General features: G+C 47.8%; 1 protein-coding gene across 4 annotated transcripts in view; it reads left to right on the forward strand.

Moving 5' to 3' along the window:
* VPS13A (vacuolar protein sorting 13 homolog A) overlaps positions 1 to 22,768 on the forward strand; it is a 339,425-nt gene that overhangs the window by 111,804 nt on the left and 204,853 nt on the right. For all 4 annotated transcript variants that reach the window (XM_032790455.2, XM_032790457.2, XM_075067294.1 and 1 more), the window contains 2 exons: positions 93 to 210; positions 11,999 to 12,137. In XM_032790455.2, the coding sequence (XP_032646346.1) occupies positions 93 to 210; positions 11,999 to 12,137 (257 nt within the window). The remainder of the gene's footprint in view (positions 1 to 92; positions 211 to 11,998; positions 12,138 to 22,768) is intronic.

Here is a 22,768-nt window from a genome sequence, read left to right on the forward strand (position 1 = left end):
CCCCAGCTCCAAAACCCATTTTCACAATGTATTCAGTGTGCTGGGAAAATCTGTTGTGACATAAAGTAATACAACTGTTTTCTTTTCATTAGATGAAAATTGGAAGGAGGCTCGTAAGCTAAAATATTCATCACAACATATCTTGCGGCCTATGGATGTGAAAGTGGAATTTAGCAGGGCAATGGTTGTCACTGATGCAAGAATGCCTAAGTATGTTTGTTTTTCTTTCTATTGTGTAAATGTTCACAATAAATTCCTTTTTAAGGGAATAGTCCCTGCAAGGACCCAACTATACTATAATTCTTAAATTTCAACCTGACAAGAAAGAGCTGAAGTGTTCCAGACAAATGCAGGTGGTTGGTGATTCAGAGGTGAAGATGCAGTGTCTGAGAACTGAATTATAGGTGTTTTTAATCTTTTTGTAGATAGGAACCAGCCCACTAAATTTAACCTGGAAGTAGCATAGCAACCACAGTGTGTGCCTCTTTCTATTACGATGGATCAAGGAACAGACATCCTTCTTTGAGTGCTTGCGCATGTCCATTCCAGTGTAGGTGTGTGCGTGCCCTGAGCACAGTTGCTGGAATTTTTTCCCCTAGTGATACCCATTGGGTTGGCTCCAGCACCCTCTTGTGCCACATACTTATAGAGCCGGTACAAAGGGCCCTGTCGACCCATACTCCTTCAGTTCCTTCTTACAGCCCGTGATGGTTGCTGGAAATACTTTTATTGCTCAGGCACTTTTCCTAGTGGTTTTCTCTTCGTGATAAGTGTATATAGTTATTGTAGTAGTGTGTGTTAGTTTTTAGTAGTTAGTTGTTGAACACCTCCACGCTCAGCGAGCTTCGTCCGTTCCCCAGTGCTGGGGCATACCTCTGTCACTAGGCTTCAAGCCCCTTGCTTTCTGCATCAAGTCGAGGCCATTGTGCTACGTGGACTAGAGTTGTCTCAAGTGCTTGGGGGAATCTCACAGAAAAGACCGCTGCCAGATCTGCAGGGACTTCAAACCCCGCACCAAGAAGGACCAGAAATAGAGGTTGAAGGTCCTTCTCACGGAGGCAACCCTAAGACCTGCTTCAGAACAGTGTTCAGACTCAGCACCAAGCACTTCAGCTTCAGTGCGCAGCACTCCCTCTCTGGTTGTGAGTGTTGGCACTGATTTTCATCCACAATACCCAAGAAGTAACACCAGAAACAACAGGAGAAGAGCCGATCTCTGATGCCAAAGGCAAGTAGACATGGGGACTGGGATAGAGCGAGACCCCTGTTGGGCTGCTCTTCCTCTCCAGCACTGCAGCAGCCAATAAAACTGGTTTTGGTACCTTCACAGGCCTTGCTGACTCTGGCACCAGAGGTATTGCCATTGGGCAGACAGTGTGCCAGTCAGTTTGCAGCAATGTCTACTTCAGGGGTGTTTGCAGCAGCCAGAGACCTGTTTTTTTGCTACCAGTTCCTGCATCCCAGGAGGTTCAGGACTGCACCACCTGTTCTGCAGCGCAGCAGAGAACTATCCCCTTGCCACTGCTTGGTACCAATGCTGTCCTCTATTGGAAAACCCCCTATAGTAGCTTCATCACATGTTTTTCAAGGCTGTTATCACTTTAATATGTGGGTGTCTATTAAAAAATTTAAGGACTTGCTCCTCCAGGATGCCAGATGGGAGTTCTCCTCACTGATTGAGGAGGGAAAAACAGTGGCGAGGGTCTTCTTGCAGGCAGTCCTGAATGCAGCTGATTATGCGGCCAGATCAACAGCAATGGCAGTGACCATGTGCAGAAGCATGTGGTTGCAGTCGTCAGGGTTTCCCCAGGAGGTACAACAAGCCCTCCAGGATTTCCCCTTTTGAAGAGTCCTTGCTGTTCAGAGCAAAGAGACACTGGACTCCATAGTCTTAAGGACTCCAAGGTGACCTTGAAATCTCTGGGACTATATACTCCAGTGATATCCAGGAAACATTACAGGCCCCAACAGACTGGCTGTTACTTTGTCCAGCCAGCCAGAAAGGACCAGCAAAGGAGGAGGAGCAGTGGGTTCAGGCCTAGACCTCCTCTGCCAACTTGAACAGGACCGATGCAGGCTACTCCCAGACACTCAGGAAGCTCAAAGCACTCATTTTGACAAGATGTTCAAGGTTGATGTCTCAGTCCCCACAATACTGGATCCAGTTACCCCTCTGTTTTCCAACTGACTCTCCCATTTCTTCAGTGCCTGCACCCACATTACATTGGACCGTTGGGTACTTAACACAATAGAAGAGGGATACACCCTCCAGTTTTTGTCTGTCTGACCTTCCCACCCCTCCTCCTCATCCCTCTTCAAGGACCCTTCTCACGAGCAATTGTTGTAACAAGAAATCCAATCCCTCCTTCAGGTAGGAGACATAGAAGAGATTCTGCATTATCTAAGAGGAAAGGGGTTCTATTCCCGTTACCTAAGCCCAAAAGCCAAAGATGGTTTCAGACCTATCCTAGACCTGTGTTGTCTCAACTACTATCTGAAGAACTTAAAGTCCTGCATGGTTTCTTTGACTTCCATTATTCCCTCATTGGATCCAGGAGATTGGTGTGCCCCACTCAGTTTAAAGGACACATACTTCCACATATCAATTGTCCATTGCCACAGAAGGTTCCCAAGATTTGTCGTACATTACCAGTTCACAGAGCTTCCATGTGGCCTGTTGGCTGTCCCATGGATTTCAACCAAATGTATGATGGTGGTGGAGGCTTTCATCAGAAAAAGGGAAGTACACTTATTCCGTACCTCAATGACTGGCTTATCAGAGGCCGGTCCAGAGCTCAGGTGGAACCCAACACCTATCTTATCCAGTCAACCTTCAGGGCACTAGGTCTACTGATAAATGCCCATAAATCCACCCTTATCCCTGTGCAAGGGATAGAGTTAATTGGTGCCGATCTTAATACCATGCAGGCAAGGATCCTGCTTCCAGATGATCAGTTTTGGACAGTCATGGTCCTGATAAGGTCCCTTCAGACACATTCAGTCATGACAACTCGGAAGTGCTTGAGTCTTCTGGGCCGCATGCTATTGAGCACATACTTAGTACAACACAGGAAGCTATGTCTCAGACCTCACCAACCATGGCTGGCCACGGTATACTCACCTTCACAGCATCATTGTTTCCGGCTCACTGACGTGGTGGCAGAACCACCGTGAGGTTTGTGCATGAGACCACTTTTCACAGCCTCAACCGTCGATATCTCTAGTCTTCAACACGTCAGCGCTCGGCTGAGATGCCCACTTAGGGTCCCTTAGGACTCAAGGTCTATGGTCTCAAGAAGAGCTCTTCTTCATATCAGTGTCAAAGATCTCAGGGCAGTCTGCCTCATCTGCCAAGCATTCCTGCTTCACTTTACGAACAAGGTCATTTAGGTTCTCATGGATGACACAACTGCCATGTTCTGCATCGGCTGGGTGGAGTGCACACTTCTCCCTTATGTCAGCAAGCAATCCAACTGTGGGAGTTCTGCATAACACATTCAGTCCCTCTAGAAGTGTCGTACCTTCTGGGAGTGGAGAACCAGCTGGTGGATCACCTCAGCAGGTCTTTCTCTTCGGACCACGAGTGGTCCCTCCGTCTGGACATGGCAAGGGACATTCCAATGGTGGGAGTTTCCCCTTATTGATGTGTTTGCTACTTGTGACAACAGGAAATACCACCAGTTCTGCTCCCTGCGAGGCCATAGCCCTGTGGTCTCTTACGAACACCTATTACGCCTGTCCACCTATTCTGATGAGTCACAAGGTTCTGATGAAGATGAAGTGGAATTGGGCCCTGGTCATTTTCATAGGCCCAGCATGGCCCAGGCAACATTGGTTCACCACTCTCATAGGCCTTTGGGTGGAGACCCCGCTTCTGCTTCCGCTACACCTGGACCTGATCTCTCAAGACCATGGTCAGCTGCTCCACCCGAACCTTGGTTCTCTTCATCTGATGGCCTGTAAGCTCCATTGCTGAATCCTGAGGAGCAAGCTTACTTGGAGCAAGTCCGTAGAGTCCTGCTAGGCACTAGAAAACCCTGTGTCAGGACCACTTATTTTGCAAAATGGAAGCTATTCTCCATCTGGTGCTCTCAACGTGGAATTCTGCCTATGCAGTCCTCATTGGAGTACCTTCTGCTTCTGAAATAATAGGGTCTGGCCATTTCTTCAGTCTGGATACATCTAGCAGCCATTTCAGCCTTCCATGGTGAGTAGAAAGTAGACGGTGAGTCTGTCTTTTTGCATGAGATGGTTATCCTTTTTCTTAAAGACCTGGAGAGGTTATAATCCCCAAGTAAGAGAGACGATTCCTCCCTGGGATCTAAACCTCTCTCCAGGGATGCTGAGATGATGGCCTACCTTGAGCAGTGGAGTTTACAACTATGAGGTTCACATCTATGGCAAAGTGCCTGCCTCGCTGGTATCAGCACATTGCCTCAATTTATCAGCCCTTATGCAGAGCTCAGGCAGCTCTACAACAGCTTTGCTTCATCCACAAGATCCAGGGTCTTTCTGTACCCCAGATCTCTTGGCCATTCCCAGTTCTGGTTAACCTGCTTCTGTGGGTATTTCTTCTACTGATTTTCCACTATAAGGCTCCTGGTCCATTCCCCTTCCTTGTCCCCTTCAATTTGCTGTTCCGACAAGAATTTCTACTGCTGCAGCTGTTATTCATTGCCCTCTTTTCTGATGCGTCATCAGCTGCCTGTCAGTCATTTTACCTTCTGTGTACCGGCACTGTGTGAGCAACGTGTCATCTCAAACCTTCAATATATTCCAAAAACCTATAAAATAAAAGCCATACATAGTATGCTTGCAGAATACAGACACAGATGGCGGCACATAGCTAAAGCACGTCATAGGAGCTGATGGTAACAAAGACTGTGTTAGTCTTCATTTCCAGGGAAAGGCACAATTTCTTTTTAAGTCAAAAGCTAAAAAGCTTCTGACCGCTTCTGCTACTTTAAATCCAGGAGCAATGGTAACTATTAAGAGTCTTAGATTGCAGATCACTAGGCAGTAGGTGGGCAAGTACTTTGAGGTCAGGTAGTGATCATAGATTTTTCCAGTTCCCAAGGGACAAAGCAAAATTAGGAGACAAAAAGGTAGTTTGAAATGTCTCTATAGAAATATTGAAACTATGGACGCTACTAAAGAAAAAAATCTTAAAAGTTCTTCTTCGAGTCCTTGCTCATATCCATTCCAGTTAGGTGTGCGCGCGCTGCATGCACGTTCATCGGAGAAACTTTTACCCTAGCAACACTCGGTGGGCCGGCAGGTCGCCCCCTGGAGTGGCGCCGCTGTGGTGCCTGATATATACCCCTGCCGACCCAGCTCCTCAGTTCCTTCTTACCGCCTGTGTCGTTGTCGTTGGAACAGTGAGCGGCAGCTTAGCTGACCTCCGCTTCCCTAGCTACTCTCGTAGTGTCTTTGTGTATTTAGATATATAGTTATAATTCTTTATATATATATATATCTATACTTTATGCGTTTTTTCTTTGCTAGCATAGTTAGTTTAACCATAGTTAGCGGGGTTCGGGGGAGCCCTCCCCGCAACCGGTGCCGGAGCCCATGCCCGGCTCACCGGTTCTTAGGGCCGTGCTTTGGCCGGCCTCCGGCACTGTTGCGTGACAGGAGGAATCCACACGACTCTGTTTACGGTTGCCTGGGGATCGTATTTCACGCTAAGTGCCCATTTGCAAGGCGTTTAAGCAGAGAAAAAAATTTGAGCAGCACTTCTCTTTTCCCTCCACCTTTCTGCACCGACACTGGCTACTCGGCGGACAGAACGCGCCTCCTCGGCACCGGACCCCCCGGCACCGGGCCGTTACCGTCACCAACGTCGACTCGGCAACCTGCTCCCTCTCTCGGGGGCTTGAGAAAGCCACGACTCCTCCTGCCAGGTGCCCGACAGCTCCCCGGCACGCTCTCCGTGTTGAGCTCCCTTTTGCTCCTGCTGCTTTCTGTGCCCAACTTGCACCCAGCCAGAGAGCTGTCATTTACGTCGGATCGCCAGGCACCAACACCTGCAGAGGCACTGAGGACGCCGGCACCGTTTGGATGTCCGGTCCCCGCGGGCAGTCGAAATCCCAGTGCTGGCTGCTCCCCGGGCATGACGGTCACCATGGGTTGAGCCTCTGCTGCTTCCTGCCCACTGCTTCCATGCCAACTGCACCGCAGCCAGAGAGCACAAGGGCGTCGCCAAGTCGGATCGCCCGCACCGACACCTGCCGCGGCACCAACAACGAAGTCGGCACCGTCGAGGCCTCCCGGTCCCACAAGGGTGCCGTCCGTACTTCCCCGTGTCAAATCAGCTCCGCAGGAGCCTGTCTACTCTGCGCTCTGCCTCCTCCGCGTTAACACGACACGTGGTCGAGGCTTACTGTTCCCGGTCCACTGCAGGCAGAACATTTCAAACGACGAGGATCCCATCTCGTTGCCGTGACAGAGTGGATGCTGCCTGAACCCCTGCGCAACGCCGCGGTGCGGAGCTACTTACAGTCCTTGCAAGCCTCCTTTGATACGACCAATCCCTGTCGGCGCAGCAGAGCGGCACCCGTTCATGACACGGTCCGCAGACGGGTCCAAGTTCCGTCGGCCACTCACCTGCTTCCCGAACGCCACTTGCAGTCCCGACACTGCTCTCATCTCAGCACCGGTCGCACTCGGCCGCACAGGTCTGTGTCCCACGACGAGGGATTCACCGACCCGATGAATCCGGCACCGCCGTTCCGGCTCAGCACCGTACAGGCACTGTGACTCCTGTAGCTGCTCCCAACCTCGAGATCTCGGTGGCCTCCAGCACACGCTCTGGTCGCAGGTCGGATCTCGTTCCAGGTACCAGTGCGCCTTGCGTACCGGTCCCAGGTGCCAAGTTGGGCAAGGTCTGGTAGAGTCAGACTCTCTGCCCTGATCTTTCAGCACTCCATGGCCATCCAGACGACTTGGTCGCATCCAGATGTGTCTTTTTCCATTTTTCTATGCGCGGACAGCCTTATGCTTGCAAGACCGCGATCTGGTTGCCGTGCCCAAGGTCAACAACCTGAGAGCCATATCAGGCTCTCACTAATGGAGGGTACACTCAATGCGGACCTCCAGCTGCAGGAGGTCCGGATGTATAGGGGACCCGGTAGTGGACATTTCTATCGCCAAGTGCCCCAGCTAGAGGGGCCCTATAACCGTTTATTCGGACCATCCAGGTGAATGCCGATACTCTATGGAGGGTATGACTACTGGTAGCTGTCCGTCCTCCTCCCTGCGCACTAGTCATTCAGTTGGTCAAGAAAAAAAGGGAACGGCATGGCCAACAGGCGCCAGCCCCGAAATCGAAGGGGGCTAGGCGAATGACCCTACTCAGCCGCAAGGTGTATTCTGCAAGGCTTCTTATAGCCCTGCGTGGCAAATCAATAAGCCCTGCTTAGCCCCTATAATCATAACACGGATAACGGGGAAATAATATTATTGGAGCTTCTCCATCAAGACTCCGGTCCAAGAGTCACTGCCCTCTTGGAGGAAGGGAAAAAGGCGGCTAGAGCTTCTCTTCAGGCCTCGTTACCATGAGGAGCATCTCATGGCTTCCGGTTCAAACCTCCGCCTTTCACAAACTTACCATTTGTTGGTAAAGGCCTCTTTGCGGTGAATCAACCCAGGCTACAAAGCCTGGAGGGCAACAAGGTCCTAATGAGCTCTCTCTCGGGCATGCATACGCCTGACGACACTAAAACGCAGGCCTTTCCGTCCCCAGCCACACCACACACACTCTGTGCCTAGCCACAGATCGGGCTTTGGCAGTCGGCGCGCGCGACTGAGGTGGTCGCAGACGACCGTCAGGACCCTAGAGGGCCAAGACGAGGCCCCTCACAATCACGATCGGGGACCAAAGACGAACTTTCAAAGGTGCGCCCGAGGGCGGCGTACCGTTACAAGCGCTTACCCACTCCTACTTCCTCTTGGCGTGGTCCCAGTTAACTTCAGTTCGCGGTCCCCTGCACATGGTGGAGAGTTGGGTGCCACTCCAATTTGTTCCAACCCTGTCCCTCTTCAGGGACTCCTCTCGGCGTAATCCTCTTAAAGAGGCGCAGACGCCGATGGACGAAGGGGCAATATTCCCTAATCCCCGACTCGTACGGAACAGTCTCAGACCTATCCTACACCTACGAGGACTCAACCAGTTTATGTTAAGGTTGAAGTTTACCGCATGGCATCCCTGGGAACCATATATCCTGTCCTTAGATCCTGGAGGCTGGTATGCCGCCTCAATATGAAGGACGCGTACTTCACATTGCCATCTTCCCTCCGCACAGGAGATACCTCCGCTTTCTAGCCAACCGTTGGTACTCCAGTTTTACGGTCCTGCTGTTTGGCCTTGCTACAGCCCCACAGGCATTAACCGAGTGTGTGGCCGTAGTCGCCACCCACCTCCGCCGACGTCAGATATGCGTTTCCGTATCTGGGCGATTGGCTTATCTGAGAGAGACTCCAAGACACAAGTCACTCAGCGTGTGGGCATCGTCAAGGACCTATTCAACAGTGTTCTAGGCCTGATGGTCGTCCTACGGAAACTTACATCCACTCTGGTTCCCCACTTGTCTCGGTCTCAGGTCCCGGGTCCCACGGCTTCTTGCTAGTTTGTAACCAAACACGCTAAGCTCTGCCTCTGTCATCTCCAAGTTTGGCTCAAATCGGCGTACCGCCGGATAGGGGCCCAATGGTCACCATAGTCACACATTCCCTGAGCATCCTAGGGCTCCCTAGAAGGTGGCTAACTCCCTCCCTGGTGTGGCAGGGGATGCCGCTCTATCCGCCCCAGCCCTCACTGTCCCTGACGATGGAGGCGTCATCTCTCAGCTCAGGTGCTCACCTTCAGTAACCTTCGAGCTTAAGGCCTTTGGTCTTCTCAGGGGCTGGCGTTCCACATCAGTGTTCAAAGATGAGAGCAGTCTGCCTGGCGTGCCAGGGGTTCCAGCAGCAGCTGCGAGGCCGTAGCGTCTCAGTGTTTACAGCCAGCACAAACGGCCATGTACTACATAGACAACTGGGAGGGACGTGGTCCTCCTCCTTTTGTCAGGAGTCCATCCATCTCTGGGACTTTTGCATAGCCCACTCGATAAATCTGGTAGCATCCTTTCTCCTTGGCAATTCGACTCAGCAGGGTTTTCCCTGTCTCATGAGTGGTCGCCCTGCCTGATGTGATGCATTTTGTGGCCAGAAGTGGGTTTTTTCCCCCCACATATGGACTGTTCGCTTACCGCGAGAACGGGAAATGTCCGAGGTCCTGCTCCTTCTAAGGTCTCTCCCGGACCGATCTCGGACGCTGTCCTCATGCCGTGGAAGGGCCAACACCTTTATGCCTTCCCCGTTCCCGGCTCATTGGGTCCTGCTCAAACTTCGCAGGAGCAGAGCGCGCATCATCATGATCACTCCAGCGTGTTCCAGGCAGCACTAATACGCCACGTTGCTCGGCCTGTCAATAGCCTGCCCAATTACCCTGCCACTCCACCCAGACCTCGTACCTCAGGACCACGGCAGACTTCGCCGCCTGGACCTGCAGTTTCTTCACCTCACGGTGTGGCTCCTACGTGACTATCAGGGTGGCAGCATGCCTTCCACCTGGTCAACGTACCTGGCCAGGTGGAAGCGTCTCTCCTACAGGTGCGAAACGCTTAAATCTACTCCTGCTGGGGTCTCGATCCCTCTATTTTGGACTACCCTCCGCCTGCAACAGCAGGGCCTAGCGGTGTTCGCCGAAGGTACACTTGGCAGCCATCTCTACCTTCCATCCAGGCTAGGTGGTCGTTCTGTGTTCTCACACTCTATGGTTTCGGGGTTCCTCAAGGGCTTGGAGCGCATACACCCTTAGGTACGCCGCCCAGCCCCAACCTGGGACCTCAACCTGGGTTTAACCAGACTTATGTCTCCTCCATTCGACCGTTAGCGACCTGCTCGCTGCTATACCTGTCTTGGAAGACAGCTTTCCTCGTAGCCATTACATCGGCCAGACGAGTCTTCGAGCTCAGGGCTCTTATGGTGGTTCCACCATACATTATGTTTACAAAGACAAGGTGCAGTTACGTCCACACCCGCTTTCCTCCCTAAGGTGGTTCGGCCTTTCATGTTACCACACTCAACGTGACGGGGACAACAGTTGCACTCCCTGGACATCTGTAGAGCGCTCGCTTTTATGTTGAGCGGACAAAACCATTTTGTAACACGCCCCAACTCTCGGTCGCAGTAGCAGTCCGAAGGAAAGGCCTACCTGTTTCCTCTCAGTGGATCTCATCTTGGGTGATAACGTGCACCCGCACTTGTTATGATTTGGCTCACATTTCCCCAAGCCACATCACCATGCGTTCTACAGGGCTCAGGCTTCATCTGCCGCCTTGCTAACTCGTGTACCTACCCACGAGATCTATCGCGCAGCTCCATGGTCCTCGGTCCATACCCTTGCTTCGCATTAATGCTCTGGTTCAACAGTCAAGAGATACTGCAGCCTTGGCTCCGCAGTTTACATTCTGCATTTTTCACTCCGACCCCCACCGCCTACATAAGGCTTGGGAATCACCTAACTGGAATGGATATGAGCAAGCACTCGAAGAAGAAAAGACGGTTACTCACCTTTGTAAACTGTTGTTCTTCGAGATGTGTTGCTCATATCATTCCACACCCGCCCTCCTTCCCCACTGTCGGAGTAGCCGGCAAGAAGGAACTGAGGAGCGGTTGGGTCGGCAGGGGTATATATCAGGCACCATAGTGGCGCCACTCCAGGGGGCGACCCTGCCGGCCCACCGAGTGTTGCTAGGGTAAAAGTTTCTCCGACGAACGTGCACGCGGCGCGCGCACACCTAACTGGAATGGATATGAGCAACACATCTCGAAGAACAACAGTTACAAAGGTGAGTAACCGTCTTTTCTTATTACAGAAAGAAATCTGTGACTTGGTCAGACCTAGAGACTTGGTGATTCAATTTGAAATTTCAGTACAGTTTAAAGAGATTGGCTTGTCCGAGAAGGAAGAGGAATGGTGTTGCAGTTCTATATTTAATCTGAGAAGCAGATGTAGCTAGATTATAAGAGTTGAAAATCTTTGATTTCAAACTGCTTTCTTAGTCTCTGTTTCACGCCTAATTACGCTTCTTTTTATGGTCCTAGTCCTGCAAAGACTTACGTATACCACGGGACTTGAAATCAGTCTACTTGCAGCATCTAAAGTTAAATATGTGTAAGACTTTGCAGCATCAGGCCTCTGTTTGGAAAAGTCCCATTTCCTATCTTCCTCCTTTAAATTCTTGCTTAACTTTAACTTGTTTTAGAAATTCTTAATGTATTCTTTTGTCTCAACTTTTCCTGAACTGTTGCCCTGTATACTGTTTTAGGTTTCTTGTCTATAATAGAGCCCCTACCCAACAAAACACTTGAGTGTTTTGTTAAATTGGAGTGCTAGATTGCGTGCTCCTTGGGATAGAGAAAATGTGTTTGACTTCACTTAAATAATTTTATTCTTGCACAGTACTTTATGATGTGTTTATAAATAATACAATAAAACAAGTAAATAACAGAGAGGACTTCCTGGTTGTGGGATATGAGAAATCAGAAGTGGGTAAAGTACCCCTAAAATTGATATTTGGAGTCTTCCTTTCACAGAACATGGTAGCAATAGGGAACTTAGAATTGCTCAGATGTCTGATGGATGATGAGTTCAGCCACAGTTTTGTATAGATTAAACAACTTTTCCTCAAATATAAATGAAATATATCTTACATTTAAAAGCAGCAAAGAGTCCTGTGGCACCAAAACTTCTGTTAGTCTATAAGGTGCCACAGGACTCTGCTGCTTTTGCAGATCCAGACTAACACGGTTACCCCTCTGATAGCTTACATTTAGTATTTTTTCTGTTTCTGTAATTTGCTGCCAAGTAAGGATGATGTTAATAAGAAGAAAACAAATGCAGCATTTTAATTGATGCATCCATTTGAAATAACTGTCATCATTTATGTAACAGATTCAAAATTTTTGGACAACTGCCTTTGCTCTCTGTTCAAATCTCTGACCAAAAGCTGATGGGTATCTTGGAGCTAATTGACAGCATTCCTAAACCAGAAAGTGATGATGCTACCATGTCTGCTCGCAAGCCAACTCAGGTAAGCTAAATTTTTTAAATGGTAGAAAAATAGTTTACTAAAATGTATAAGACTTGGGTTTGAAAAGGAGCTTACAGGAACTAAGAGCCCAGCACCCTTTGACTTTTAATGGGAATGGGCAACTAACTCCCTTAAGCTCCTTTGAAAATCACAGTCAACTTTCTACCACTTAGAACCAAACACAAGTTTTGTTCATGTATGTTACTAAACTGTCTGTAGTGTGGCTGCCTGGTGAAGTTTAGCTTCATTAACCCCCTATTTATTAAATATTTTCATATAATTTTAAAAATATCCTTACTTATGTTGCTAATATACTACTTTGGTAAAAATAAAATAATATTTGAAATCTAGTTTACTTTTCACTACATCAATTAATTTGTTTTACATTCATCTTGTTTGTCTATTGTTTATGCTCACATCTTCTGTTTAAAATGAGTTGCTTTAATTTCACATTCAGTTTTTAATGTGCTAGTAGTTGTTACTGCAAAGCTTGGGTTGCAACTCATTTTAAAGAAACAAAACAAACCTTGTTTATATTTCAGTTAAAACAAAATCATGAAAATAATTCTATTAGTTTTAAGTTATTTAAATAGTTAATTTTTAGAAAACAGATTCTGACCCAGATTTAACTGGTTAGTGCCTTTTAACGAATGAGCAGTTTTTAATTAGGTACATCAGACTCCATTAGCGGAGTTTCCATTTTGCATTATCTCTTGTCTTGATTACATAATGTACTTTAGTCAGTAAAACTTTGGGTTTTACCTTGGCTGTGCAGTTGAAGAGGCAGGAACAAATCTTTAATTTACTTTGTTACGGTTTGGGTTCCCTCTTCAGGGACACAACCAAGTGAAAAGTGCATCCTGGCAACCAATGACAAGAAGTTTCTAGATGTCCTGCTTTTCCTAAGCAACAGAGAGAAATCAATCCTTTTAAAAGATTTAAATTTGGGTCCAGGTCAGTTTGTTTGTAGATGGGAATCTCTCTGCTTGTCTTCAGGACCCTGCCACTTTATTACGCAGTTTGCTCCATGGTACTCCAGAAGAAACCAGAGCTCTGAGCCTCTCATGCTGCTCCCTTGCAGTCTTTTGCATTTAGAAGCACTCTCTGCCTGTCTGTTCTAGTTAGCCATCTCAACCATAGGCCCCATTAGAGGGAGAAGGAGGTCACCAGTCTTCTGCATTAAAAGCTGTTGAGGTAATAGTAAAGCAAGCAATTTATCCTTGCTATAAGCAGAAGTTTCAGCTCACTTGTCTAGCCACTTTCAGCTGGTACATTTTTTAGGCAGATACCAACATCTGATTGCAATGTGTTTAAGCTGAGGACTTTGTCATTGGAATCTTGGTAGTGTATTTTCACAATAAGATGATAATTTGCATTGTCCCTGCTTCTGTACCACAGGCTTCAGAAACTAGTTCTCTTCTCATTCTGTACCAATAAAAAAAATCTAGCACATGCTGGATGGGCAATCTTCAGCTTTTCTTTTGTCCATTTAACATTAGGAGTACATACCCAGTGCACCAAAGCTGAAGATTTTTCTATAGCGGTACCTGTTAGGGCAGATGTTACTCCTTTTTAGAAGTGCATCTTTATTTGTCTGAATCTCCTTCTCAACTAGAATATCAAAGGAAATGATATTCTTCCTCTATGGCAGGGGTCGGCAGCCTTTCAGAATTGGTGTGCCAAGTCTTCATTTATTCACTCTAATTTAAGGTTTTGCGTGCTGGTCATACATTTTAATGTTTTTTAGAAGGTCTCTCTCTACAAGTCTATATATTATATAACTAAACTAGTGTTGTATTGTAAAATAAACAAGGTTTTCAAAATGTTTAAGAAGTTTCATTTAAATTAATTAAACATGTTGATCTTACGCCACCGAACCCATTAGGCTGCTGCTGCGTCTGGGTTTCTGTTCACTAGGCGGCAGTGGGCTGGATGGGGTCGGCTGTGACAGTGACCAGCTGGGAAGGCGTCTGGCAGCCAGACCCAGACTGGCAGCGGCTGTCGTGGGGTGGTGGCTGGAGACCCCAGGACCGGCAGTGGGCTGAGCGGCTTAGCCACTTGCCGCTCAGGGTTCCATCCTCCGGCTCCTGCCAGCCGGATCCGGCTGCGACCCGCCTCAGCCCAGTGCCGTCTGCGGTCCCGCCCTGCCACAAACAGTGGGTACCTCCCTTCTCCCTGGTTCTGGCCCATTTCTCTTCTCTCTGCACTGAGCTGAGAGTTGGAGTTGGACCGAGCACAGGGGCCACCCCCTGGGGGGTGAAGGGTCTGGCGCAGGAGCTGAATGCAGTGGGGGCTTAGGTTGGGGCAGGGTGGTTTGGGTGTGGGGCACTTTAACTGGGGGCTCCGCGTTTGGTGCTCAGGGTGGGGGTGGGGATGAGTGCGGCGTCATGGTGATGGGGGTGCAAGATCTTGGGCAGAGGGGCTGGGGGCATGGAGGGGGAGCAGGTGTTCAGGGGAGGGGGGCTGGGTAATTGTATGGGGTGCCAGTCGGGCTAGGTCATGGTGGGGTGTGAAGAGTCAGAGGGCTGGTTGGTCAGGCGTCAGGGCAGGGGCTGGGAGGTGTGGGGTGCAGGGCTCAGTGCAGAGGGGCTGGGTGACTGCTCCCCCAACCCCAACCCCGCTCTTTGTCCCAACTACCCCCTCCTGGACCCCAATCCTCTGTCTGAGCCTCCCTGTCCCTTAATCCCCTGACTGCCCCCCCTAGGACCCTACCTGTCCCTGACTGCCCCAACCCTTTCCACACCCCTGCACCCAGATAGACCCCTGACTCCCATCCTATCTAACCGTCCCCGCCCCTGACAGGATCCCCAGAACTCTGGCCTATACAACCCCCCGCACCCGCTCCCTGCCTGCCCCAACCCCTCTCCACACCCCTACTCCGACATCCCCCAGAACTCCGAACTCATCCAATCTCCGCAGCACCTTTGTCTCCTGACCACCCCCCTCCTAACCCCCCCCACCTAACTGCTCCCCCAGGACCCTCTCTCCCTGTCCCTGACCGCCCTGACCCCTATACACCCCAAAACAGACCCGGATCCATGCCCAATCCAACCCCCTTGCCTCCTGACTGCCCCCTCCAGAGACCCCCTTCCCAACACCCCCAGTATACCACCCCGCCGTCCAACCACCCTGCTCCCTGTCCCTTGACTGCCCCCCCCTTACCCAACCCCCCCCAAGCCCTGGAGTCGGCCCCCTTACCATGAGCCCCTCTCATCCGGAGCCCTGCTGCCCCCCTCATCCGGAGCCCTGCTGCCACCCCCCTGCGGACAGCCCTGTTTTGCCCCGCCCCTCAGAGCGCTGCGCATGTGGCAGCAGGGCTCTGGATGAGCGGGGAGCATCTTTCCCTCCCCATAGAGCCAAAGGCTGCCCCGCGGGAGCACCTAGCCCCAGCCCCTAGAGTGCTGCGCGCGCGACAGCAGGGCTCTACGGGAAGGTGGGGGAGGGGGCAGCGGCTTACTGCGCTCCGGCCGGCACTCCAGCATGGGTCCGCGGACCCCGCGGCTTGCCACGTTGGCAGGATTTTTAATGACACACGGAGTCCCAACAGGCAGCCGTGTGCCATTAAAAATTGGCTCGCATGCCATAGGTTGCCGACCCCTGTTCTATGAGCGCCCTTGGGAAAACGGCAGAAGACTTGGGAGCAGCCTCAGACAACTAGCGCAAAAAATACCTCCCCTGCCACCAAAAAGGATTCAGAATCTTGTCCCCTGATTGATTCTTTACAGAGTTGCTTGGGTATGAAAGTTAGAGTGCGAGACCCAGCTCAATGTTCTCCAGTACTGATGGATAGCTGTTGCTGACTCAAGTGCCATCCTTGCTATCACTGAGACCAGCACTAACTACCCTTTCTTTGTGGAACCAGCCTCCATTTCAGCACTGCCACACAGTGGAGTGCAGTGAGCCTTATTGGTGTTGACAATGCCAGAGACATGTGAGGTGACTAAGGACCTCCTGTGTTTCTTGGTGCTGACAAACTGACATGGACCATCCTCTTCAGCAGTGCACGTTCTAGGACCACTCTTGGAACCAGTGTTGGTGCATACCATTGCAGCCCCGGATCCACCATCATTTTTCACCACTGATTGTGAAAAAGCCACCAGTGCAGCTTCCAGGCAAACAGTTGGTACTGATTGCTTGTAAACATTTGTTGTTTCCTTTGGTACTGATGTCCACACATCAATCCCACTTTCGGTCTCCAGTGACTGCCCAGAACTGCACCACATTGTCCAACAGGTATTCTTCCTACTCCTCAGAGTCAGAGGTTGGATTGTATGCCTCTCGCACATATTACAAGTCCTGGGTCTCCCCTCCTCCTTCAGAAACGTTCTTTCATGTATGCCATAGGTGTGCATACAGGTACAGGTCTAGGGAGAAGACTTTATGGGGATGTCATAATTGGCCTTATGGTCTTCTGCAATCCTCTTACTGGAATACTTGGGGTATTGCCCCCTCGCCACTTTAAGATCAGCCTCCCCCATTGTGGCTCAAGACCATGCTGCCTTGAAGGAATCAGTCATACCAAAAACATATGTAACTGGACCCTCAGAATCAACTGTCTCATACTGAAATCACTCCCCTCATGAATTCTACATTATCTCCAGATGAGGTGTTGGTTCAGAAGTCTTCCTTTCCAATACCCGATGACTATAAAATGTTAAGAGGATAGCTACATCTTTGGACGTTCAGGTGGAGCTAGTTCAGGAGAATCCACACAAGTTGGTGTACATCCTCCACACTACTGCACCTGATAAAGTGGCACTGCATATTACCAAAGCTGTGTTGGATCCTACAGAGATGCTCTGGCAGACACCCTCATCCTTACCTCCCATATTAAAAGAATTGAGTATAGATACCAGGTTCCTTCACAAGAACTTGAATACTTTTACTCCTACCTGACCCCCAGGGTCTTTGGTTATTACAGTTAATGAAAGTGTGCCAAGGCCTCATGAAATCTATCCCCAGGGACAAACAGTAAAAAGAAAACAGGACTGACTTTGTTGGCAGATTTATTCAACATTAGGACTGCAAATTCATATAGCCAATAATCAAGAACTTTAGATTTTTGATGTGATTTTTCTTATTTATTGGGACATGATGTGCAAATTCTTGGCTATATTACTGGATAAATTCAATGAGTTGTTCCAGGTGATACTTGCTTGGGGGTCATCTGGTCATGAGAACAACCCTCCAAACTGCACCAGATGTAGCTTGCTCAGTGACCAGGATGATGGCGGCAATGGCAGTGACCACGTGTTGTTCCTCCTGGTTGCAGTCTTTCAGCATACCTATGAAAATTCAACAAACTATTGAGGTCCTACCCTTTGAGGGATGTAACTCTTGTTTGAAAAAGTACAGGAGGCTTTACATTCTGTCAAGGATTGCAGATTCAAGGATTCTGGTCCTTGAGCATCTACATGCCAGCTCCTAAGAGAAAACAGTATTGTACTCACTAGAGCATAGGCAGGCCTTTTATCTCCCAAGACAACTTTATCAGGATAAAAGGAGAAATAAGTCTTGAAGGAGGAGATCACTCTTGCTGTTGCTTCATCTGAGCAACCACCCACCTCAAAACAGCCTGTTTGACTTTTTGGAGATGTGTATATCAATCCATTGGGATCCTCCTTGCTGTACTGCTCCCTTAAGGAATAAGCTGTCTCACTTCCTTGGTGCTTGGAATGCTGTTAAAACAGATCAGTTTCTCTCCATCCCTTCTTCCCTTGCCCATTGCTTTTCAGGGACCAATCAATCTCAGAAGTCTGTTATCAAGTGAGAGATACAGACTCTGATCAGTTTAGGAGCTATAGTGGAAGTACTTCCATGGCACTGGGGAAATGGGGTTTACTCTTATTTCCTCATATTGATGTCCGTATCTGTGAAACTTAAACAGATTTATCAAGAAAATGTTTTGCATGGTTTCCCTGTTTCCATTATTCCTTCCCTAGAACCCAGTGATTGGTATGCTGCTTTTGACTTTGCTTGTTTTCATGCAGCTGTCTGCCCTAGTGTAAGAAATTGCTGAAGACTCCTAGAATGCATGGTAGCTTACACATGTGTAACTCAGCATACCAGACTACCTGAGGCTCATACAGAGTGGTTAAAGTCTATCACCTTGACATGCTGGTTCATGTACCAGCCAGAGTTGTGTCTTCATTGAACTGTTGGATGAACCTGTCCTGTGTCTGCACTGAGGTTCCCTTCTCACCTTCCCTTCCCTCTGGGAACAGACATTTACCCTTAGGCTGGGGAGCACACTTAGGGGATCTCCAAGCCCTGTGGTTGAATCAGGAGCTGGCTGTACATATCAATATACTCTAACTTAGCACAGTCTGATGCCTGTCCAAGCTTCCTGCTCCATGTTAATGCCAGTATGGTATAAGTTCTTATTGACCACACCATTGTGAATGCTCTATTTAAACAAGTGGGGTAACTAGATAGGACTAGTTTTGCTAGAAACAGCAAGTCTTAGGAATTTTTGCATTCAGAACTCAGTGGCACACAAAGTTTCACACCTTCTGGCGATGCAGAATTGCCTCGCGGATCACCTCAACACATCCTTCAGAATGAAGCATGAATGGTCTCTCGAAACTGAAGTGGTCAGGTTGATATTCCAGACTTGGTGAACGCCTGTAGTAGATCTGTTTGCCCCAATACAGAACAAGAAACGCTACCAGGTTCATTCCAGAGTGAGTCACAGTCCAGTTTCAATAACGGATATGTTCTTCTTCCAATGGAAGGGCAGTCTGCTTTATGTTTTCTCTCCCGTATCTTTAATTCCCCCTGTAGTTCTCAAATTCACAGCACCACACCAAATTTTTCTTATAGTGCTTGCTTGGCCAAGGCAGCTCTGGTTCTCAGACCCTCAAATGCTTTCTGTCTTACCCAGATCAGAGACATCATCTCAGAATCAGAGACATTTTCTACATCCATATCCTCACAACCCTGTCTGTATTGCATGGATGCTGAGTGGTTAACCCAAGGGGAAACAGATTGCTCTTTCACTGTTAAGAACATTTTACTGAACAGGAGAAAGCCATTCACCAGATATATTTATCTTATGAAATAAAAACTTTTTTTCTGTCTGATCCAGATAGTGAAGCTTCTTTCCGTCCTAGATAGGCTGAGGTGCATGACATTCTGGAATACTTGCTCTACCTAAAGGAGTTGGGTTTCTCAGTTAGTTTTTTTAAGAGTTCACTTGGTTGCAATCTCAGCTTTCCACCCCCTGATGGAAAGTTGGCCTATATGTTCTAACTCGGTGACCATCAGATTTCTAAAGGGACCCAGCACCACTCTGGGTCTCAAAGCTGATATTGTCAGCTCTGATGGGTCACCTTTGAGCATCTGGCTTCACGGTGATTTTTACATCTCTCAGCTAAGGTGATTTTCCTCCTGGTCATCACAATGGACCCATTGAGAAGTTAAGTCTCCCATTTCCCCACAGTCTTCTGCTCCTTTGTCCTCTCTTAACTCTTACCTGCTCCTCCTCCACATGGTAAAATTCCCTCTAGCTCCCAATTGCTGCTTGGCTCTGCTACTGCCCAGAATGTTTTCTGGGGGGTGTGTGGGGGGGTGTCTGTGTGTCTGAGACTGTCAGATTAACTTCTTTGAGAACTACGGTCCATCGCAGATCTTATACTTTCCACTCCAAGTGTAAGACACATTTCTTTGTGTTTGTCTTCTCTAATGTAAACACATAGCTCTGTGTGTATGTGTGTTGACAGATGTCTAGATGTGTTGCTTAATGTGCTACTGGAAAATGCTCAGAGTTCATGGTGATGACTATGGTATAAAAACCTATGTAGATTAGAATAGAAATGTATATCCCCAATTAAAAGCTCCACCAGCATCTGCTGCCTCCTACTTTCTCCAGTACTGTGAAGAAGTCTGAGGAGGACCATCTGTTCCTTGTAGTCTCTGAAGCTTACAGGGAGAGATCAAAGGGAGATGAGCAAGCTTTATAGTATGTGCTTTCTTCCACTCCCTCCTCCCCCTCACTTGTGGGGGAGCTTCCAGCCCCTGTCCTGCCTTCTGGTTTCCCCCAGCCCTGTGAAGATAGCTTTCAGGTCAAGCTGTCCTCTTTCTACCTCCCTCCAGGTCCATCTTTTCCATCCTCCCTGTCTCTTGAATCTATGAAATAGAGCTTCCAGCCCTTTTTTGCATACCTCCCATTGTCATCTTACAGTACTTGGGGAAGCTTCTATTAGCTGCTGCTTCCATCTGATTTGTGAGGCCTTGCTTTGCCCCATTTCTCTCTCCTTAAATTTTAATACCCTAAGGTAGAATGTCCCAAACATTTTGTTTGCTGAACCCCTCTTAGGAGACTGATGTCCCATGAGCATGCGCTCCCTGCCACCTCCATACTAAGAAACAGTATTTTTGCATAGAACAAGAGGATTTTTTTTTCTTGGCTAACAAAACATATTGCTTAGATAGAAAGCAACATAAATAGCACAGCACCACAGTCCTTCTACTGAGTAAACGTTAACATAAAACAGTAGTTTTCAACCTGTGCTCTGCGAACCACTGGCAGTCCTCAGACTATGTTTAAGATTTCCAGAGGGGTCTGTACCTCCATTTGAAATTTTTTAGGGGTCCACAGATGAAAATACATTGAAAACCTCTAACATAAAAGGACCGTTATTGACTTGCATTTGTCTCAGTGAGTAGGATAAATGTGTTTGCTGTCACGATTTATGAAATCTCTGATTTTGGAGAGTTTCAGTTGCAAATCAGTCTTTACATTCAACTGGCTTCTATCCTTTTTATATATATATAAGTGAAGAAAAGCTCACTTCAGATAGATACCTTGAGGCAAAATGAATAAGTATTTTGAGTTGGGGGCAGTTTGGGGAATTCTTTTTAAACTGAGAAGAACTAATCAAGAGGTGTGCTTTAAATTCTCTCTCAAAACAGAGCTATCAGTGAAGTCAATCAAATTCTCTTTTAGACTCATGTCAGTCTTGACCTTTGGTATGAATTCCTCTGAAAATGGTTTTCAAACCCAGGTGAAATCCTGCAATTCATTTCACTCTCTTTTGGGAAAATATTTGCTGAACTGTGTGCAAAGCTGAGACAAATATTCAAAGATGAATTACATAGTTAACGTCTAGAACATTTCACGGTCCATAATGACAACAGACAATATTGGGAACATAGTTACATTGTCTTGCAGCATATAAATACTCCCTCTATAGCAAAATATTTTGGCAAACCTCTGCACATTTTTGTGGATAAAGAAACTGTTCTGTTCTTGTCTTTCAATGAAAGGTTAAGTTAATTGAGCTTGTCAAATGTTAGCCATATAGCCCAATAAAACCTGGTCATGGAAGTAATGGTGAAATGGTGTTTCAGAGTTGCTCAAAAACATATGACACTCCTTCATGAGTTTCCAGATTCTTGCCAGAAATTTACTATGTGACAACAATCTAACTTTTGTATGAAGCAGAAGTTTCTGGTGCAACAATGCCATTTCTTCATAAAAGCTTGACTACCAAACTTATGCCTCTCCTCAGTGCTATGTGAAGTTCACAACTTTGACAGCAGCAGTCAGTACATCTGACATCTGCTTTTGGGATTGCATTCAAGGCTAGTGCCTCTCTGAGCAACTGTGTGATGCAACAGCTTTCATCTGAGCAACAAGTTCACTACTTCATCAGTCATGACTTTTGCCCCATCCATACAAATCTTGACACAACAATTCTACTAAATGTTTTTATCTGCCATTTACTGGTCTAAAATTTTCAACAACTGCTCATCTGTAGTTCTTGTTGGGACGGAATGGCAAAATAAAGTCTTTTTTGATCTGAGCTGAGCAGATTTATCTTATGAAAACCATCATTTGTGCTGCATTGGCAAAGTCAGCGCTCTCGTCAACTTGTGGTGTGAAAAAAGGGCTGTATCTCACTACTTCGACGATCTGCTCCTTGACATCTCCTGCCATCTCAGCAATTCTGCAGCTAACTATGTTTTCAGATACTAGCATGAGACTGTTGGTCAGCAATCTTCTTTCCCCATATTATTGATGCCATTTCAATTGCTGCTAGAAGCACATGACTGACCAATCAAATGAGACTTTCCACTTCTTGGTATTTGACATGAGACAGCATCAGATGCTTAAAGTGCTTTGGCTGGAGTAGCACAGTGTTCTTTGATTCATCTGTCCTTTAGGTTGAAAGAGCTTTTGTTCAAAAAAAAACATAATCTTGTGGTTTTATCTTTGAGGACATGATGTTTGGTCTCCAAACGGCACTTTAGTTCTTCTTCGAGTCCTTGCTCATATCCATTCCAGTTAGGTGTGCGCGCGCCGCGTGCACGTTCGTCGGAGAAACTTTTACCCTAGCAACACTCGGTGGGCCGGCAGGTCGCCCCCTGGAGTGGCTGATGAAAAAACGTCAGTTAGGTGATGGATAGTTTTAGCTATAATAGTATCTTATTATAAACTACTAGTATATTAAGAAAAAATAGGATTATACTTATAACGATATCTAATAGACATAGACAAAGCTACGTAAGTTAGCTAGGAAGCGGAGGTCAGCTAAGCTGCGCTTCCACTGTTCAAACGACCGACACGGGCGGTAAGAAGGAACTGAGGAGCGGTTGGGTCGGCAGGGTATATCTCAGCACATAGCGGC

Source organism: Chelonoidis abingdonii, chromosome 6 (assembly GCF_003597395.2).
Source record: "Chelonoidis abingdonii isolate Lonesome George chromosome 6, CheloAbing_2.0, whole genome shotgun sequence".
NCBI classification, from domain to species: Eukaryota; Metazoa; Chordata; order Testudines; family Testudinidae; genus Chelonoidis; species Chelonoidis abingdonii.